At 42.7% G+C, this 22,154-nt stretch overlaps 1 protein-coding gene across 1 annotated transcript; it reads right to left on the minus strand.

Annotated features, from left to right (window-relative positions):
* Positions 1–1,351: 1,351 nt before the first annotated feature.
* LOC122113686 (cytochrome P450 3A9-like) lies at positions 1,352–21,591 on the minus strand. The gene is made up of 13 exons (XM_042686754.1): positions 21,446–21,591; positions 19,197–19,290; positions 18,274–18,326; positions 17,449–17,548; positions 16,698–16,811; positions 16,385–16,473; positions 15,524–15,672; positions 14,457–14,584; positions 13,043–13,109; positions 11,258–11,418; positions 7,895–8,121; positions 4,941–5,103; positions 1,352–2,229 (listed from the first exon to the last, which is right to left on the minus strand). Exons 1-13 carry the CDS (start codon positions 21,526–21,528, stop codon positions 2,134–2,136), a joined length of 1,524 nt encoding a protein of 507 aa, XP_042542688.1. The 5' UTR covers positions 21,529–21,591; the 3' UTR covers positions 1,352–2,133.
* Between the last annotated feature and the right edge of the window lie 563 nt (positions 21,592–22,154).

The raw sequence follows: 22,154 nt of genomic DNA on the forward strand, positions 1-22,154 counted from the left end.
CTCCATGTAGCTCTGGGGCTCCCGTCATGGGGCAAGTTCCCGGCTCAGGGGTTCCTCTGTTTATCGCAATCGGCAGGTCTGACACTGGTACCTCAGGTGGCTTCTGCGCGGGTGATCTGCAGGCAGCCCTCTGTGTCTCTGGGACCCCGGTAGCCCCCGCTGGGCCGGCTGGCGGTGGCTTGTCGAGCTGCCTGTGTCGGGCAGCTTTGGCGGGATGGAGCCTCTCTGCTCGGATGGGGAGTGAAGGGTGGGGGTGGGATCTTTGTGGAGACTCCCGGCTGGTAGGTTTCTCTGTTCGTGGCGATCAGCGGGTCTGCCAACTGGTACCTCAGGCGGCTTCTGCACGGGTGATCTATGGGCAGCCCCCTCTGTCTCTGGGACTCCGGCAGCCCCCGCCAGGCCAGCTGGCCCGGCTTGGCGTGCTCCCGTGCGGCCAGTAACAATTGAGGGAGGGGTCTTCACTCTTCTCTGTTCTGAAATTCTTCTTTTCCTCTCTTTCTTTTTTGTTATTTTCCACCTCCTGTTTTTCTCTGAGTGTTTGTCTTGTTGTTGTTGTCGGTCTCTTGGGGAGATTAAGCGTTGGAACTCGAACTCTCTTTTTGGTTGGGGAGAGCTGTGGTGTTTCCCTACTGCCCCATCGCCATCTTGGTCCCCCCTCCTGAATAGTTTTTCATACAACCAACAGCCATTTGCATTTTTAAATTTTTTTTCTTGAGTGTCTGTATGGTTCTTTTGCTCAATATTCATTGGATTTCTTGCTCTTATAAAATTCAAACTGTTTATAGATTGATAGGTAATACATGCATGCTTGGTTATTAAAAATGTATCTATCTGTTTGTCTGTCTGACAATCTATCTATCCACTTATCTGGAAAAGCATTCATGTACACTGCCATATTCTACTCCACTCTCTCATGTTTTTTTCTCTCTGAAGAGGTGACTTGCTTCATCAGCAGTGGTAAATGAAGCCTCTCTTATCTTTGATATATTTTCTTATTTCATCCATTATGGGGCCAACTTCTATGCCTCCATGCCCTCCTTGAGGCACGGCTGCCTTTACCAGGCCGCCCATCTGCATAGCTTCATTTCATCTAGCTTGGGTTCCCACATCCAGGCCAGGCTTCCCCTCCATGTGGAGGAGTTCCTGGTCCTACTTTATCTCTGACTTGAAGCCATCATGACTCCCTTCTCCATTGCACGGTGTACCCACCACCTTGGTATGCTCTAGAAGCTTTGGGACTAAATTATGAGCAAACAAGGAAAACAGAAAAGTGAAAGCACTGAGTGAAAGCATTGGAACGGAAGGGGAAGAAAGGATGATGTTTGAAATAAGTGAGCGCTTTTAACATTGCTGTTGAATCAATTGACCAAGCAGCTATCTTTATTCGGTGTTCATTATATTAACACAGTGGGGAGATGAAAATGGATTACAAAGGAATACTGGGGGGAGATGAGACAGAAACATTAGATCAAAACCCAATACAATACATCTCATTAGAGTGGTACAAAAACATGAACTTAGAAATGGTAGTATTAGATGAACAATACACCTTCAATGAGGAAGGACTCAGCAGATAATTCTGTGGATGATGAATAATCTAATTGGAGACTTGAAACAGACCCCAAGCAACCACTGGTTCTGATGATAAAAATGGAAGATCCTCTTTCAGCCCCTCCTGTGGGTAGAGGCCTCATAATCATAATCTTTGCAGAATGAAGTTTGTTATCAGCTTTCTCAACACAATTCACATAGTAGAATGATGCAAATAAAACATTGGACATAGACTTTTGACCACAGGGTCATCACAAGAGCTCTCCTTTTAATAATTGCTGATAAGATTAGTGATAAATGCCTGTGCTCTGATCAGAGAATGGCAATAATGACGGGAGAAAGAAATACTCCTGGGAGAACAGGAAATCAGTTCCTTTTACAGCACCCAGTAGAAAAAAGTCCATACAGCCATTGAACAAACTTGAAATTGTCCAGAATTGCTAATCACAAATTCACAGCAGAAGACCAGACCTGACTTCATTTCTGAGGGGTTCTTTTTCCCCACACACACAATCAATCAATTTTCTAGTGCTCCTGGACAAAAGTCCTTGAAAAACACAGCAGAAAAATCTTTGCAGAAAATCATGCTCCACTTACAGTCCCATCTCTTGAAATAATCTTTAGGACAATGGGTTTTTCAGGTTGAAGAAGTCCTTGATCAATTAATTTCAGAGGAATCTGCAACAGTGAAAGAAGCACAATGAACACGGAACTAGAGGGAATCAGGAGAAAACATACAACAGCGAGACCCATCAGCTGCACTGGACATTGATCAAAACGAACTAAGCAACTCAATGGCAGCAATAGGAGGGAGGGAACGAGCAGGAAAGAGGGAACAGCTGACGTTATGCAAAACAGAAGAAATGTACATATCACCCAATGTAGAAGAAATAACTGTACTGTCAAAGGCTCATAGAACTCATAAATGTTATAGACCACTATAGAAAATTTGCCCCATGAAAGTTAGAATGTGTTTGTGACTTTAACTAAGCATCACTATCCCACGATACTGTGAAATTTGGGAAATTATATAATCACTTAATCACTATTTAAAAAATTGAAAAAAAAAAAGAAAGAAGCACAATGAGAAAGCAAGGAACCAAGTACCTCCAATCACAGCAGCAAAGAAAAAGACACATTAAAGGTAATGATTGTCAACAAGTTTTGACTTTGCTTGTCTTGAATACTTTCATTCATTAAGCTCTGTCAAGATTGGGGTAGGAAAAGCACTCTTTCATCTGTTCACTGGCAAAAAATATAGGTATATATGTAATGTTACTCTACTGATATAATTTTAAGATAAAGGAATGAGTTTAAAAAATTTACCTATTCAGGTACCAGTGACTCATGCCTGAAATCCTAGTTACAAGATCTGAGGATCACAGCTCAAAGCCAGTCCAGACAGCAAAGTTCCTGAGGCTCTTATCTCCAGTTAATAATCCTAAAGCTGGGTGTGGATCTGTGGCTGAAGTGGTAGAGCACTACCCTTGAGGAGAAAAGCTCAAGGATAGCACCCAGGCCCTGAGTTCAAGTCCCAGGACTGGCACAAAAAACACACAAAATTTAAATCAGATTCTTAGCCACTAAGGCAAGATATTTTTGAAAACTCATAAAAAGTTTCATTTTGGATTTGTTGGATCTGTCAAGGATAACCCTGAGAAAGTATTATACATTTCAATTACAGAAACAGTCTTCAAATTCTAAATAGCCCAATCAATTCTTCAATTTGAGCCAATGCAGTTTAATGACGAGATAGACTTCTAGAAGGACTTGATTGCTTGCTTGTTTTCTCTCTTCCTTCTTTTCCTTTTCCTTCCTTCTTTCCTTCCCAATTGTGTGTGGGGACGTGGGGGTGTCCTGGGGTTTGAACTGAAGGCTTCAGCACTGTCACTGAGCTTTTTGACCAAGACTAGCACTCTACCACTTGTGCCACAACTATACTTCAAGCTTTTCAGTAGTTAAGTCCATGATATATGGGTCTGATGGACTTTCCTAACTTTGCTGGCTTTTAACCATGTTCCTCAGATCTCAGAACCCTCAATGGCTTGGGATTACAGGCATGAGCAGCTGGTACCTGGCTTCCTTCCTTTTTCCCTCCCTCCTTCCCTTTCTTTTGATTTTCCTATCATGTTCTTTTGGCTTCTCAGCATAGTGGAAAATAGGGAATTTCTGGGTACTGTACTAAGTACTCCATACTGTGAGTTGGTCTTTCAGTAGTGGAGGGGTGGCCTGCCTATCCCAGAACAGGGAAGACAAGCACGTTGTTATGAAAGTGAACACTCTCCAATCTGGAAAAAAGATGCTCTGAGGACCTGCTGAGCATTTGTTCCATCTCAAGTATGCTTTTTCTTAAGGTTAAGTTGCTTGGTTGCACATTTAAGAGGAAAGTGACACAGCACTCCCAAAGCCATATAAGAAGCAGAAACTATCTATTTACCTATCTATCTATCTATCTATCTATCTATCTATCTATCTATCTATCTATCTATCATCTATCTATGTCCCCAATCCCACTGTAAAGCAAGACCAGAATTTTAAATACATGAGCCTTGGAAATAAGTCTATCCCTCAAGAAACAGCTGTAAGCTTTGGCAAAGGAGAACCCCCTCAAATATCATGATCACGAGATCATTCTATGTCATGATCCAATGCCATGCATCCTAACTCCAGCTGACAGGAAGTTCAAATGCACTCAGGTCCAAAATCCTCAGCAGAGCCTCGTCATGCTAATCTACACAGAGTGGACATCAGTATCCTACTCTGATTTTATCAAATAAATGATCTGGTTCCCAAATTGGGAAATCTGAGAAATGGAACAACAATAACAACAAAGATTTTTTTGCTTAATCCAATATTAAAAGATGACAATAGGCCTCTCAATTTTTAAAAAAAATAAGCAAAAAAAATCTCCCATAAAGCCAGGCACCCTTAGCTTATGCCTATAATCCTAGCTACCCCGGAGGTTGAGATGACACTTTAAAGTCAGTCCAGGATAGAAAAAGTCCCTAAGACTCTTCTCCAATTAAACAGCAAAAAGCTGGAAATTGTGGTCTGGGAAGGTGGCTCACTGGTAGAGTGCTTGCCTTGCATGCATGAGGCCCTGGGTCCAATTCCTCAGCACCACATAAGCAGAAAAAGCTGGAAGTGGAGCTATGGCTCAAGTGGTAGAGCCCTAGCCTTGAGCTGAAGAGCTGAGGGGCAGTACCCAGGCCCAAAGTTCAGGCCCCATGATCGACAAAAAAAAAAAAAAAAGTGGAAAGTGGAGTTATAGCTCAAGTGGTACAGTACCAGCCTTGAGCAAACAACACAGTGAGGACTGAGTTCAAGCCCCAGTATTCAGTCCCGAACTGAATGTCATGAAGTATTATTTACCTAGGAAGTATACTGACCTGGGTCTCCTTACAAGGTTGGAAGGAGAAATTCTGCATGAGTCTGACAAGAGCAAGTTTGATGTTCATGAGAGCAAACCTCATGCCGATGCAGTTTCTGGGCCCAACTCCAAAGGGCATGTAGATGTAAGGATTGATGCTTTCCTTGTTCTTCTTGCTGAACCTGAAGCAACAAAAGTGGGGAAAACATGAACATCTCAAGAACCCAGCTATTTGTGGCTGAACTTCGGATATCCCTAAACAGTACTAGATAGTATTGGCCAATGAAATCCTGCTATGGTGTAGTTTTATTTTTTGTCAATTATGGAGCTTGAACTCAGGACCTTGGCATTGTCCCAGAAATCTTCAGCTCAAGGCTTAGTGTTCTACCACTTTCAGCCACAGTGCCACTTCTGCTTTTCTGATGGTTCATTGAAGATAAGACTATCATGGGGACTTTCCTGCCAAGGCTGGCTTTGAACCATGATCTGCAGATATCAGCCTCCTGAGTAGCTTGGATTGTAAGTGTGAGACACCAGCACCAGGCTCCTACTGTGGTTTTGCTGTAAGAACTCCAAGTTATAATGTATACTGAAGAACATGATTGTATTAGTTCATCTTTCCTTCCTCCCTCTCTGCACCGCCTCTAAAAAAAAAACTTTTTAAGCCACAGGCAAAAACAAATACCACTAACACCACCATCAACAACAACAGAAATGTACTCATTATCTGACTTAGGAAATGGTAGCCCTGCTATACAACACCTTAGTAACAACAATGAAATTGTATTTTTAAAATGTCTAACCAACAAAAGGAAAGAATTGTAAGCTATACATCTTTTCCTATCCCCAGACCCTAGAAGTTTTCAATATGTGGGGACATAAAAGTGGTGTGTTTACAAGCAACACACTGCAGTTGTGAACGGAGGGTTCTCTGATCTGCACTTTGATTGCTTCTTGCTCCTTCAACCAGAGCGAGGGGCACACTTCATGCTGGCTCTAGAGACAACAGCACAGCCCACAAGACGAGGCCTCTGCCACCAGGAAGACCCCAGTTCAGGGACAATTGAGGTCAAGATCACAGATCTTCTGATCTTAAAATCACATTTTAAAATTGTTTACCAACATAACAATGAAACGATTTCTAGATTGTACACTGCGCCCAAAGCCTGCCCTTAGCTCCACATTTCCAGGAGAGCTTGCTCAATCCACACCAGAGGAAGGCTGCTTCAGGAGCTGCCCCAGGATAGCAGCCACACATGGGGCCATGAGGACCCACAGCCTGCTCTGGCCTCAGCGAGGTTTCCTGAACCATCAGGCCCAAGACATCTCAGCTCCTCAGTCTGCATTTCAGTGACCAGCCTGGAGGGCCAAGGACCAATGACTAATCAGTGCAAGACAACTGTGCTTCCCAAAATGGGGTGGTGTGGTGAATTCAGACAGCTAAAGGGGATGGCACACAAAACCAGAGGGAATAAAAACCCAAACACCTAAATGCAGAGAGTATAGAATAAATGATGGCAGATGCATACAGTCATCCTAAATCTTCATACACACCCACCTGTCACCCACGAGCATACACACACACATACACACTCTCACACACACACACACTTTGCCCTGTCTATGCAGGATTAGTTGCAACATCCAAACAAAACATAATCCATAGGTGCTCAAGGCCCTGATAAGAAATTATAACATGAAAACGAACTTTACAACTTCGGCGGGGGAAGCGGGGGGTGGGGAAGGGGGGAGCAGGCAGGTGAGGGGAGGGAAGGGATGGTACAGGGAAAACAAAGGAGGAGACAACAATGCTCAATAAGAAATGTACTCATTACCTTGCTTATGTAACTGTAACCCCTCTGTATAGCATCTTTTACAATAAAAAATGTACAAAAATAATCACAATTCAACTGAATACCAGTCACTTACCGGTAGATTATAAATGCTCAAGTTCTGCCTACCAAAAACAAAAAGAAATGGCAGACTATTTGCAAAAGACTTAAGTATAACCTAGCATATACTTTAAAACATCTCTACATTATTATATTATAGGTACTCCTATAATATAAATCCAGCATAATTCTTATATATTACTGTTTGAAATATATTCAATACTGCTGTATATATCTGATACTGTTTCATATTTTCCAAGGGTTTTGAGCCACAAGTGACTGAAATCAATCAATCTGTCCTTTAAAATTAACAACCAGCTGGGTGCTGGAGAATCATGGCTGTCATCCTAGCTATTCAGAAGGCTGAGATTTAAGGAATACAGTTCAAAGCCAGCTCTAGCAGGAAAATCTAAGAGATTCTTCTCTCCAATTAACCACCAGAAAACCAGAAGTCGTTCTATGGCTCAAAGTGGTAGAGCACTAACCTTGAGCACAAAAGAGCTCAGGAACAGTGCCCAGGTCCTGAGTTCAAGCACCATGACTGACAAGACAACAAGAAAAAATAAAATAAAATCCAGTACAATTACATGCATAGAAGTATACCCTATCACTGACAAATGATTACTTCTAGACTTGGGATTTGTATCCTTTTTTCTGGTCCATTTTTACAATTTTGTATATTTGTCATGCTTGTAATATAAAAAAAAAATTGCTGAAAGCCAGGTGCCGGTGGCTCACGCCTGTAATCCTAGCTACTGAGGAGGCTGAGATCTGAGGATCACCATTCAAAGCCAGCCTAGGCAGAAAAGTCAGTAATACTCTTATCTCCAATTAACCTCTAAAAAACCCAAAGTGGTGCTGTAGCTCAAGTGGTAGAGCGCTCGCCTTGAGCTGAAGAGCTGAAGGACAGCACCTAGGCCCAGAGTTCAAGCCCCATGACCGACAAAAAAAAAAAAATTGCTGAAGATAAACACATTTGTGCAAATCATTGAACAAGATCACTATGCCCTCTGTGTTAAGGGACCACGCAGGTGCTGGAAGTGACCCCCATCTGGGAAGGCATCTTTCTTGCCCCACTTACCTCTCAGGGCGGAATTCCTCGGGCTCTGGCCAGTACTTGGCGTCCCGTTGAAGAGCGTAGGTTGGTACCATCACCACGGTGTTTTTGGGAATAACCACTCCGCTGATTTCCACATCTGCCTTACAGGCCCTCTCAAGTCGGCCAGCAATGGGGTACAGCCTGAGAACCTCGTTCACCACCATGTCCACATACTCCATCTCCAACATGGCATCATAGGTGATAGGTGCCTGGCAAGCAAGGAACAGATGTTCATTATTTCATTATTTGGGATACAGTCTGAACTCAATGAAATTCTGCCAGTGCTCTTAGGACTCCAATGCTCTTACCAACTCCTGTTGATGAACCTTAACGTTCACAAGGTGGTTGTTTGTTTGTTTGTTTTGTTAGTTGTAGGGCTTGAACTCTGGGCCTAGATGCTGTCCCTGAGCTCTTCAACTGAAGTCAAGTGCTCTACCACTTGAGTAGAGCTCTACTTCCAGTTTTCTGAGTGGTTTATTGGAGATAAGAATTTCATGGGGGCTAGGAAGGTGGCTCAGTGGTAGAGTGCTTGCCTTGCATGCATGTGGCCCTGGGTTCGATTCCTCAACACCACATAAGCAAAAAGAAAAAAAGCCGGAAGTGGCGCTGTGGTTCAAGTGGTAGAGCACTAGCCTTGAGCTGAAGAGCTGAGGGACAGCGCCCAGGCCCAGAGTTCAGGCCCCACGACTGGACGCCCCCCCCCCCAAAAAAAAAAAAAGAATCTCATGAACTTTCCTGCCCAGGCTGGCTTTGAACCGTGATCCTCAGATCTTAGCCTCCAGAGTAGCTAGGATTACAGCCACCAGCACTCTGCCACAGGTGTTTAACTAATGATCAAGTCCTAGGATCTGCTCAGTGGCCCATGGAAAAAAAAAACACACACACAAATAGGAGGGATGGCTATGCTAGTCAATCCCCTAGGGCCTAAGCTCATTGTTGGTGCCCTGTACTGCTTTTCTTTCTCCTGTGAGGGAATCTGACCAATAGATGAAGACAATGACCCTCCAGTCAAATACACCAAAGTCAATGTTACAGCTCACCAGAGAGAGAACAGAGGTATGGTATTTAGAAAAGAGAAATTCTGTTCTATTAAGTTAAATAGACTGGGGCCACTTTTGCAATTATATAATAAATATGGATCCATTATAATACTTATATTCTATATGTACACAATCACATTTCATATGCAACTCTATAACTAATCAAGGAAAAAAATGATATGGTTTTAAAAATAAAAAGGAGGGACATACCAGGACACATACTTTCAGTAATAGTAAAAGTTCTAAAGAGGATACAAATGCACAGACTCAGCCTCAGCTAGACCAGTCCACAGTTGTTCCTTTAGAGCTTGATTGTGGGCCATGCGCTCTCCTGACTGCCAGTCCAGCTGCCCATAGAATCTCAGTGTGAACACAGAGATGTAAACACAGTGTGACAATGTAAGGCTGTCACTCAGTGCTCTAATGAAGATTAGCCTAGATGCCAGACGCCCCTGGGTCATAGCTTAGCTTCCTCAACATTAGCTCTGACTCAGGAGACTGAATTTTTTTTTCTTTTTAGTTTTTTCTTATTGTGAAAATACTGTACAGAGGGGTTACAATTACATGAGCAAGGTAATGAATACATTTCTTATCAAGCATTGTTGCCTCCTCCTTTGTTTCCCCTTACCATCCCTGCCCTTCCATCTCTCCCCTCTCCCCACCCCCCGCCCCCCGCCAAAGTTGTAAAGTTTGTTTTTTGACATAACGTCGTTGTTGCAACGGGTCCACCTGTATCCCTATTTAAACAATTTGTTTTTTCCCTTCCCCTCCAGAAATTATACCAGCATCAAATACAGTGAAAACTGGGGTTATACCGTGGGGGAGAGACATACAAAGCAGCAAAGAAATCATCTTATAAATATGTTAGAAACAATAGCAAGAAAGAAAAACCATTTGAGTTCTTAACTTGGGTTTCATTTCGCCTAACATCAACTTATCTGACCGTTTCTGCTTGTCTCAGACATATACTAGTTATTGCAAATAAGGGAAACCATGGGACCTATGTTTCTTTGGGCCTGGCTTACTTCACTTAATATAATTTTTTCCAAGTTTTTCCATTTCCTAACAAATGTGGCAATGTCATTCTTTCTGATGGAGGCATAGAATTTCACGGATTGGGAGAAGATCTTCACCAGCCATACAATGGACAAGGGTCTCATATCTAAAATACACCTGGTACTCAAAAAATTAAATCCCCCAACAACAAATCCTCAAAGAAACACCCACCCAATTAATAAGTGGGCTAAAGATTTACAAAGAAACTTCTCTGAAGAGGAAAGAAGGATGGCCAATAGACACATGAAGAAATGCTCAACCTCCCTAGCCATAAAAGAAATGCAAATCAAAACAACACTGAGATATCACCTCACTCCAGTTAGAATGGCTATAATCAAGAACTCTAATAACAACAGATGCTGGAGGGGATGTGGACAGAAGGGAACCCTACTGCATTGTGGGTGGGTGGGTGTAAACTTGTTCAACCACTTTGGAAAGTAGTATGGAGGTTCCTCAAAAGACTCCACATAGAGTTCCCCTTTGACCCAGCAATCCCACTTTTGGGCATTTACCCAAATGTTCACAAACAAGACCATACTAAAGCCACCAGCACAACTATGTTTATTGCAGCATTATTTACCATAGCTAAGATTTGGAACCAACCCAGATGCCCCTCAGTAGATGAATGGATCAAGAAAATGTGGTATACATACACAAAGGAGACTGGATCTTCAGTCATCCTGTGCAGCCTAACCAAGTCCATCCTGGCTTGGGCACAGCATCTAGCACCTATCAGCACCTAAATATTTAGTTCATATGTGCTTATACTTCTGTGCCACTGAGATTTTTGCCTTATTTGGGTAGGGGACTTAAGGGGGGGAAGTAGTCCTGGTGCTAAACTCTGTGCATGGACACTGGGCCTGCGCTTGTTTTACTCACTTGAGACACAGTTGTGGTTAATTGGAGATAAGAGTCTCTTTACTTTTTTGGCCTGCCTGACCTTGAACCATGATCCTCACACTTCAGCTTCCTAAGTAGCTAGTATTACAGGTTCAAGCCAACAGTGCCTACCTTGGCCATGTTATTTTAATGACAAATCAGGGATTCAATTGGAAAAATTCGCTTTTTACAAAGATCTTATATGTCTTTGAGTAGCACCGAATACCTTTATTTCCCCCACCCCCTTTCATTTTTCCCTCCAAATTCTTCCCAAATACAACCTTGTACAGAATTCCTCACCAGAAGTGATAAGGAGACATTCTTGTAATGCCTCATCAGTTCCCGCCCTCCCCAGGTGCCTTGCCCTCACCTTATTGGGTAAAGTCCTGTCAACTTCCTCTTGTAGCTTCTTTTGGACATCAGGGTGAAGGGCCAATAGATACATAGCAAAAGAAAGAGTGAGGCTGGTGGTCTCATAGCCAGCGAAAATAAAGATAATTGATTGGGCTGCTAGCTCCAGGTCAGAGAGACCTAAAGGAAAAGAAACATACATTTTATTTTTATTTTTTTTTATTTTTTTTTTTTTAATTAATTTTTTTTTTTTGGTCCGGTCGTGGGGTCTGAACTCTGGGCCTGGGCGCTGTCCCTCAGCTCTTCAGCTCAAGGCTAGCGCTCTACCACTTGAGCCACAGTGCCACTTCCAGCTTTTTTCTTATGTGGTGCTGAGGAAGCGAACCCAGGGCCTCTGACATGCAAGGCAAGTGCTCTACCGCTGAGCCACCTTCCCAGCCCCACATTTTAGGTCAATGAAGTCAGTACACAATGCCACAATCATGGTTTATAAGACCACTAATACCTAAGGATAAGACATAGAGAAGCAAGGTAATGTCACCTAGAAACCACATGTGACAAGAGCTAAAGAGACAAACTAAGTTCAATCCAGTTTCCCAAAGGTCTGCACTACCATTGCCCATCTTGTCTGTGTTCCCCATTTGTGCCACTTAGAGCTGGGTCAGTTAAGAGACCATATTCTATCTAACAGGTGCCACCATAGCAGTGTGACCCATCTGTCTGATTGGGGGACATTGCGTACACATATGGAAACAGCAAGACAAAACCCCTTTGTACAACTATTTCATAACAATAGCAAGAAAAGAACATGGAGGGATCTTTTCCATTGAAACAAATTCGAAGGATCTAAGGGAACCATAGGATCTAAGGGTGGAGAAATCAATAGGTTGCCAGGTTCAAGTGGTACATTCCTGTAATCCTTGCTACTCAGGAGGTTGAGAGTTGAGGATTGAAGTTTAAAGCCAACCTAGATTCTCATCTCTCATTAACCACCAAAATGCCAGAAGTGGAAGTATGACTCAAGTGGTTGAATGTCAGTCTTGAACAAAAAATCTAAAGGACAGTGCCCAGGCCCTGAGTTCAAGCCCCAGGAGTGGACAAAAAAAGAAATCACTATAATAGGAAGTTAAGAGGTTATTCATATGTAGGTACAAGAGTATATGGGAAACCTTTCTGCATTTACCTCAATTGTCTATGAAGCTACAATTTCTCTAAAATACCAGCTACTTAAAAATATGGAGACCATATGAGACCACATGAAAGGGTTTTCAGTGAACAAACATGAGAGAAGTTGAATATCAAAATAAATGATGATAGGAAGAGAGTAAGTGTGTGTGTGTGTGTGTGTGTGTGTGTGTGTGTGTGTGTGTGTGTGTGTGTGTGTGTGTGTGTGTGTGTGTGTGTGTGTGTGTGTGATATTCCGGGGCTTAACTCAGAGCCTGAGCTCTGTCCCCTGAGCCTTTTAGCACAAGGCACTCAACCACTTGAGTCACAACTCCACTTGTGGCCTTTTGGTGGTTTATTGCAGATCAGTGTATCATGAAGTTTGCTACCTGGACTAGCTTTGAACCATGGTTACCAGATCTTCCCTTCTTGAGTAGCTAGGATGACAGGCATGAGCCACTGGAGTCTGGCTGTAAATGTAATAATATGTAAGGTCATGGTACTGAGCATGAGATTCCCTTTGGCTGCCATATAAAGGAGCAGAGTGTGGGCCTTTGTGAAATTCTGCAGAAATATGCCTCTATGTGGAAAACTGACTTCAGATTTCCCTTGTGAATAGACCCAAAGGACTCCCTGTTACCTTTTTGGGATTCCATGTCTTTGGAATTCTGGGAGTTAATCATCAGCTGCAATAAATCCACTCGGTGCTGGAAAGAAGACAGATAGATTTCAAAGACAGAAGGCAATCCATGAAATGAGAAGTAAATCAGAAGAGCAGAGCTTAGCCTCCCTCTGTGAATATACCCCATGTAACTCCACACATCTTTCTTTTTTCTTTTTTTTTTCTTTCTTTTTGTCAGTAATGGAGCTTGAACTCAGGTCTTGGGTGCTGTCCCTGAGCTTTTCTGTTCAAGGCTGCCACTCTACCACAGTATCACCTCCACTTTTCTGGTGGTTAATTGGAAATAAGTCTTACAGCCTTTCCTGTCCAGGCTGCTTTGAACTACGATCCTCAGATCTGACTCAGCCTCCTGATTTGCAAGGTACAGGCATGAGCTACCGATGCCTGGACACAAATCTTTCCAAGATTGCCTGAGTCACCAGTGAATGAGAATATCCATTTATATATTATGGAGTGACCAGGATCTTTTCCTAAAAGAAAGCCAGCTATCCTGATCAACAGTTTCTGGTCTTTGCTCTCCCAAGCTCTGACATTCTCTGACATCTGAGTGCAGATCTTGGCCCAGGTAGGATCTGGCTTCTACTCCCATCACTTCTGTTTACTCACAAACAACAGGACTTCAGTCTTTTGTTCTGTGGACATACTTCCTAATGGATAGTCCCACAGATTCAAGGATCTGGAAACATGTCACAATTCTGGAATGCTAGAAATTTTTCAGTGACACCTGGAGGAACCCAGTAATGTCTTTCTTCCCTACAGACATCCTTGTCCTGACATCTAAGCTGTATGAATCAGTATTCAGACAGGCCTTCAGGGGCTGAAATTCAAATTAAACACACTACAATAGATGGCCTATTTCAGGCCAATGTGAAGTTTGGAAATGAAATATTTGTGTGTGTGTGTGTGTGTGTGTGTGTGTGTGTGTGTGTGTGCGTGTGTGTGTGTGTGTGTACTAGGACTTGAACTCAGAACCTAGTTTCTGTCCCTCTACTTGTTTGCTCAAGGCTGGCACTATAACATGTGAGCCACTTCTGGCTAATTGGAGAGAAGAGTCTCCCTTGACTTCCTTGCCCAGGCTGACTTCACACTATGATCCTCAAATCTGATCTCAGCCTCCTGAGTAGCAAGGATTACAGACATGAGCCACTGATAGCTAGCATTTATAACTTAATTCTTTTTTCTGGTATATTTTATACCTTCATTCCCAACCACTACACTCTTCATTCTCCCTTCCAATCTAAAAAATATTTATCTCAATCTAGGGTTTTCCATATAACTTTAGAAAAGAACAGACAGTTACATAAAACATACATCTAGAGCCAAATAACTTTTGAACCATGAACAGCCTTAAGTAACCATCACCAGCTTTTACCTTTGCTTTGTCCTTGAGGCGACTTTCTTTCATCCTTTCTACAGAAGTTCTTAGGAAGTCTGTAACATCCTTTGGAAACACGCTAATATTTAATGCCTCATAAACAGGTGTAAGGAATGGAAAGAGTGCTAAAGGAGAAAGCAAGAAGAAATAAATACATGGTGAAAATACAAAATGTGCTGTCTACACCATGGAATATTATTCAGCCATAAAAAGAAATTAAGTACTAATACATGCTTCAAGATGATGAAACTTGAAAGCGTGATACAGAAGCCAGACACATTTATAGAAAGTGTCCATAAGAGACAGTGACAAAATAGTTAAGTGATCATTCAGGCCTGAGAGAAGTAAAAAACATATAAAATGTACAGAGTTTCTTCCTTCTTTCCTTTCTTCTTTCCTTTTCTTTCTCTCTCTCTCTTTCTTTAGTCAATAGTAGTATAAATACTCTCTTAAATCTTGTGGAGGTTTTCTGTCTCAAAGCAGGTACCCTACCACTTTTGTCATAGCTCCAAATTGGAAATTAGAGATTCAGATTTTCCTGCCCTGGACAGGCTTCAAACCACGATTCTCAGATCTCAGACTCCAAAATAGCTAGGATTATAGGTGTCAGCAACTAGCAGACAACAACTACAGGGTTTCTTTTGTGCCAGTCCTGGGGTTTGAATTCTGGGCCTTGGCACTATCCCAGAGCTTCCTTTGCTCAAGGCTAGCACTCTACCACTTGAGCCACAGCACCACTTTCAGCTTTTTCTATTTATGTGGTAATGAAGAATTGAACCCAGGGCTTCATGCATACTAGCAACCACTGAGCCATATTGCTAGCCCAGTATAGGGCATCTGATGACAAAATGTTCTACAATTAACAGGGGTAATGTCCACACATATCTTTAAATGTTATTGAGTTATACAAGTTTGTGAGATACTTATGTGTTTAAATGAACTATATCTGAATGAACTATTTTTTCACAAGGAAGGGGGAAAGACAGAGAAACAGAGAGACAGAGAGAGAGAGAGAGAGAGAGAGAGAGAGAGAGAGAGAGAGAGAGAGAGAGAGATCCACGAACCTACTGAGAACAACACTGGATCAAAGAAACTAAATTTTAGGAGCCTCTTGACTTTTTCCACAAATACGTCCTGTGAGTTGTTGAGGGAATCGATGTTCACCCCAAATGATGTCCCTGTGATCACGTCTAAGCTGTAGGCTCCGAAGATGCTGAAGAAGAGAAAGACACTGGACAATTAAAACTTGTACTTCTTTTCCCCCCTCTTTCCTTTGTGCTATACAGGCAGCAAAAAGTAGGGGTGAATTCCTGTAAGACAAGAGAATTGGAAGCTGTTCTCTGTCAGAACTGCTTGAGAGGTCATCAGAAGGATCCAGAACTCCACTCCCAAAGTCTTTACCAGGGGCCACAACCCTGGTGCGAGGGTTTACAAGGAAAACTGGGTGGGTCAGACTTACCTGGGAGTTCAATGAACTCAGTCTCAGAAAACAGAGATACCTCCACCCCCACCAGACAAATCACAGCAGTACAAATGCTATGTGGACAATAATAGCTTATAGTATATAGTGATGGATTGTAATAGGTAATAGACAGGGGCTTGGGCAAGCCAAGAATGGAGTGATAGTCATTCTCTCTCTCTCTCTCTCTCTCTCTCTCTCTCTCTCTCTCTCTCTCTCTCTGTTTTTGTAGGTCCTGGGGCTTGAACACTGAGCCTGGGCTATCTCTGAGCTTCTTTTACTCAAGCCTAGCACTCTACCCCTTGAGCCACAGCTCCATTTCCAGCTTTCCTGAGGGCAGTTTATTGGAGCTAGAGTCTCACAGACTTTTCTGCCTGGGCTGGCAACAAACTGTGACCATCAGATCTCAGTCTCCTGAGTAGCTAGGATTACAGGCATACATCACCAGTGCCTAACAAGTACTCACTCTCTCAATGCCACAGGTTTGCCTTTTTCTGCTTGTGGTCTCAGGTTTTTCACCAACCCATCAGAAAACTCACGGATGATGGGGAACATCTAGGCACAAAACAAGAGAAGTTAAAAGAGAAGACTTACATCCCAGCGGCCATGACAGCCCCCCCCCCAAAAAAAAAGATGAAAAATACATCACATTTATGAGAAACCATGGAATTCTAGGACATAAAGACAACACACCATTTTTTGGTCTGGCTGTCTGGCTGTCTGCCTGTCCCCTGACTCATTCTGTAATGTTCCAGCACCACGTTCTCAGGTTTGATTACCTCCTTCAGTTTCCCACTGGTGAAGGTGGGGGAAAGCAATGTTCTTATTCTCTTCCAGTCCTCATCCTCAGAGATGGAGACGGCATTTTTCATAAATCCCGTTGGTCCAAAAGCCTAGACTCCAAAGAAAAACAGATTTTTGCTATTTTTCTATTGAAGATCTAGCACAGTTGTATAAAATTGGTGAATTGGCAGCATTTAAAGAACTTTTTGCGGGCTGGGAACGTGGCTCAGTGGTAGAGCGCTTGCCTTGCATACCGGAGGCCCTGGGTTTGATTCCTCAGCACCACATAAGCAAAAAGAAAGAAAAGCCAGAAGTGACGCTGTGGCTCAAGTGGTAGAGCGCTGGCCTTGAGTTGAAGAGCTGAGAGACAGCGCCCAGGCCCAGAGTTCAGGCCCCACGACCGGACCAAAAAAAAAAAAAGAACTTTTTGCTGTCTAAGTGAGCAGTTTGCCCTCCCTAAGAAACTCAACAGATATTCAGCCCAAATGCTTAGTTCCTTTTGAGGCACCCAGCTACCTCATGTGATTTCAGGATTTCATATTTTAGACACTTCTCTATCGACACTTATCTATTGTCTTCCTTATAATTATCTTCTAAACAGAAAGGGTTCAATCCAACATGTTGATTTCAATGTTCTTCCGCACTCTCTCATTTCCCCAGAGTTTATACTTCTTTCATAATAAAAAGGGATAAATGTCTATTTTGTTGATAAATAAATATTACAATATTTTTTTAATGGATGCCTACCCGGCGGTTTGTGAAGGTAGAGTAGCATTCTTTCACCAGCACTGTTTTGATCACATCTGGATCTGTAATCGCCAGCAAGGGCTGCCGACCATCGTACAACCTGTGTGTGTACCAAACACAGCTGTGTGAAAAACCTAACCTGCCAGGCTCTGCACCTTGAGCCAGAACAAAGAAATGCAGACCGTGATCATACTCCAATCTCCTCAATATATGCCAATAATAGATCCTTGTTCAACCTAGGGATTTTGAACACAGATGCCACAGGAGTCCACAGAATGAAGGCCAATGTACTGAGGTACAGAAGAGACACCTAAAGACAAAACAGATCTTCCAAAAGCTCATAATCATTGAGACATTTGGCAGTGCATACATGACTTTTATCCATGCTAGTCACCACGGCTTTTAATATATTAAAAACATTAAACATATCTGGTACCGGTGGATTACTCCTGTAATACTGGTTACTCAGGAGGCTGAGATCTGTGGATCATGGTTTGAAGCCAACCAGAGAAGAACTCTACGAGACTCTTATCTCCAAATAACTACCAAAAAGCCAGAAGTGCAGCTGTGGCTCAAGTGGACAAGTGCTAGCTTTGAGCGGAAAAAGTTCAGGAACAGTGACCAGGCCCTAAATTCAAGCTCCAGGACTGTCACAACATGTACATACACAAATTTTGGTGACAGGTGAGATCTTCATTAGGAAAAGCCTCCACAGAATTCATAATTCATCAGTGTGGCTCAATACACTCTGGGCTGATAGTGTCCCAACAGAATGGATTATCTATCTTCACCAATCTACCCCAAGGAAGTTTCCAGAATACTTACCCCCAAAGTTTTCCATATTTTTTATAACATTCTACATCATAAACTACAATGCCCTGGGAAGAGAAATAAAGGTAAATGTTACATGTTTAAGACCTCATCCAAGTACATTCCCCTTGATCACGTTCTAGAACAAGTTTGTATATGCAGTATGTCACTTTGAAGTGGCTTTCATCCAAGCATTTGCGGGGAGGAGGGAGAGCCTGGGCTGGCTTCAAACTGCAATTCCCAGGTCATTGGTTGTCTAGGAACTAAGATGATATATTTAAGCACAGTACCCAGCAGACATGTCCTTATCTTTTATCTCCTCATGCAACTTGTTTTTTTGTTTACCAAATGAGGTCCCTGGAGGTAGGATATTCAAGTCACCTCTTCTGGCATAGAAATTAATGTAAGACTCCGGCAGAAGTCAGAGTGCAAGTGAAGGCAAAGTGAATTTGCTCAATATGAAAAGATAAGAGTGATGCCACCTCTACCCATAGGGCACCATAATTAGAACACTTCCTCTGAGGTTTGACTTCTGAAGGTAACAAAAAAAAAAAAAAAAGGAAAAAGAAAACTTCCTGATGAGATACTCAATTGTGGTATTTTAACTGTGCAAATAAAAGTCCCTAGAGCTGAGAATGACTCTTCCTGGAATTAGCTCTGGTAGGGAAAAATCCTTGGTGCTCACCAAGTCTAACTTTCAAGTTCTCAACATGAGTGCCAAGATGCTGAAAATCTGAGTGGATCCACTGATGCCCCTTGGATGGTTCTGAACAGCTCAACACAGAGCCCTGCAGTACACCTGGCCATACTTTAGGGGGAGCGCACACACAGCTTCTGAAAGTCAGCATTTCCTCTCCACTAACAACACTTTCTATAGATGGAAGGAAGCCAGTCTTTGCAACCAGAAAAGCAAAATGTAGAGCTCAAACAACACTCACCTTACGATAACCAAGAATAGTTCCCAAAAAGGGAAGAGGTTTCGGGCCAGGAATTCCCAACTTTTTAAAAACTCTATGTGGATAGGTCCCATATCTATAAATATTAAAAGAAATCCAGGTCACACACACAGAAACACACACACACACACACACACACCCTGTACACATATGGAAAGTTGCCAGTTACTAACTCAAGAAGTAGGACAGTCAAACTTGGATAGTAATAAAAACCAGAAACTCAAACAGCAATGATTACCCATGTTCTACAGTTCCTTTCTTACGGCCTCTGAGAGAACCCCAGAAGTCACAAAAATGAGCTAAAGGGAGCTGGAGTCTTTAGGCTCCTCAACCTACAGTAAAAGTCAATAACCTTGTTTTGGAATACTGTGTAAATAATGTCATTTGCAGGAAAATAGAACTGGAAAATGTCTTATTGATGTGAGATATGTCATGTTCCAAAAGCCAAGCATTACATGCTATCGCTCATCTCTGAAATGATCATTAGGATGATGAAGGTGATGATGATGGTAGTGATGAGGATGATGATGAAAATGAAGATGACAGCAATAAGAACAGGATATAATTAAAAGGAGGAATGTCTGGGGGGATGGGTGGAATGGGGAGAGAGGGAAAGAAAGGATACCAAAGAATGATGAGTATTAAAAGATGGTACATGTGTTACACATGCTAGATTTTGTGTATGTGTATGTATAAAGATAACACAATGGGTGCAGTAAACACTGTTTGAAAAGATGGAAGGAGGAGAGAAGGGAGGATAGAATAGAGGAAGTGAATGTGTTCAAAGTTTATTGCACCCATGTATGAAATTATCATAATAAAACCGCCTGTATTACCAATGTATGCTCATTCAGAAATAAAAGTAAATTTAAACAATCGATGAATTAAAACAATGTGCTGATGAGGTAAATTTTGTGTGTGTGTGTGTGTGTGTGTGTGTGTGTGTTGAGAGAGTGAGACAGAGAGAGAGAGACAGACAGACAGACAGACAGACAGAGAGAGAGAGTGAGAGAGAAACGGGAGCCTGATGGTACATGTCTGTAATCCTAGCTACTAAGGAGGCTGAGATCTGAGGATTGTGGTTTGAAGCTAGCCTGGGCAGGAAAGTCTGTAACACGCATTTGTGTGTGTGTATGTGTGTGTGTGTGTGTGTGTGAGTGTATGGTTGTGGGGCCTGAACTCAGGGGTAGGGCTTGAACTCAGAGACTGGGTACTGTCCCTGAGCTCTTTCTGCTCAAGGCTGATGCTTTGAGCCACCATACCTCTTCCAGTTTTATAGTCGTTAATTGGAGGTAAGTCTCCCAACCTTTCCTGTCCAGGCTGGTTTTGAACCATGATCCACAGATCTCAGCCTCTGGAGTAGCTAGGATTTCAAGCGTGAGCCACCAGCACCTGGCTGTGAGACTCTACTTTCCAATTAGCCACCAAAAATATCCAGAAGTAGACCTGTGGCTCAAGTGGTAGAGTGAGAACCTTAAGTAAAAAAAAGCCCAGGGACAACGCATAGGCCATGTGCTAAAGCCCCAAGTCCAGCATCAAAACAAACAATAGAGACCTTCCACCCCAAGTATCTTGAGGTCGCTCCAAGGGTGATCAGTTCATATTCTGCTTCTGCTGAATTTGAGTCTTTAATTCAGACCCAAAAATCAACTCAGAGATCATTTCCAAGCAATGGCACTAGCACAAAGAGAGAGCGAGACAGAGACAGAGAGACAGACAGAGACAGACAGAGACAGAAAGACAGAGAGAGACAGAGACAGAGACAGATTTAAGAGTTCCATGAAATCCGGGCGCTGGTGGCTCACGCCTGTAATCCTAGCTACTCAGGAGGCTGAGATCTGAGGATTGTGGTTCAAAGCCAGCCTGGGCAGGAGAGACCCTGAGACTCCTATCTCCAATAAACCACCAGAAAACCGGAAGTGGCGCTGTAGCTCAAGTGGTAGAGTGCTCGCCTTGAGCTGAAGAGCTGAGGGACAATGCCCAGGCCCAGAGTTCAAGCCCCATGACCGACCAAAAAAAAAAAAAGAGTTCCAGGAAAGAGAAATATTTATTAACTCTCTCCTGGTATCTCTACAGGATAATCCCGTAAGGTGTTAAATCTGACTCTTGAGCAATTGTCCCATTTGTTTTTCTTTTAGCTATTCCCAATCAACAAACCATAATAATCCTCACCCTGAATCCTAGGTTATGGGGTGGTAGGAGAAGCAGAGTTCAGACAATTAATTACTCACAGATAAAGGAGCACCAAGCTGGTAGCCAGGAGGATCCAGGTTTCTATGGAAAAGTTTGGGATCAAGTCCATGGTCACTCTCATCCAGTAATTCTCTCCTCTGACTTTTCCTTTCAGCCCTGGGTTGTGCTGGCTTCAGAGCTGAGGCTGCTGCCATTTATGGCTGGGAGAGAAGGTGGGGCTGATGGCACAGCCAATAGAAAAATTACCTGTGCCCACACACCCCACTGGCATGTGAGTCAGATAATCGTCTTCTCCCAGTATGGGCAGTGGACAAGGAATCATGGATGTATAAACTTTGAACTTTGAATTCACATTTTATAAATGTACCAGTAAATAAATGCAATCACTGTTATCATTAGGGCCAAAGGTTACAAATTGCCTGGCAGAAAGTCAAGTGCAGGCACTCCATCCTCTAAGCTCTTATATCCAAGGTGGCTCTTATTCCAACATACTTGAAACTGCAACCAAATAAATGATATCCACAGGTGTTTAAGAATCAGTTCTGCTTACAAAGTTTGTTCTTTGAAGAATGGGTAAGTTTTCCATAGGTAGAAAGCAAGCCCCCAGGAGCTATGGTTGGAGGCATGGTTCATATGGTAGAGTGCCAGCCAATGAGCAAAAGTATCAGATACTAAGTTCAAGTCCTGGTCCCAAACAAAAACAAAATGGAATAGGCTAGAAAGAGCAATTATTCTAGCTCCCACCCC

This window comes from Dipodomys spectabilis, unplaced genomic scaffold (genome assembly GCF_019054845.1).
Source record: "Dipodomys spectabilis isolate Male_0828 unplaced genomic scaffold, ASM1905484v1 ptg000098l, whole genome shotgun sequence".
Lineage (NCBI taxonomy): Eukaryota > Metazoa > Chordata > Mammalia > Rodentia > Heteromyidae > Dipodomys > Dipodomys spectabilis.

What these genes read in the sequence shown, in the direction of transcription:
- LOC122113686 (XM_042686754.1), bottom strand. Translation starts at nt 21,528, where the DNA reads ATGAGAGTGACCATGGACTTGATCCCAAACTTTTCCATAGAAACCTGG. An exon ending in ACAGGACTTTACCCAATAAG is followed by an intron (nt 8,122 to 11,257) that starts GTGAGGGCAAGG and finishes CTTGCTTGCCAG; the next exon opens with GCACCTATCACCTATGATGC. An exon ending in AACCTTGTAAGGAGACCCAG is followed by an intron (nt 2,230 to 4,940) that starts GTCAGTATACTT and finishes TCACTGTTGCAG; the next exon opens with ATTCCTCTGAAATTAATTGA.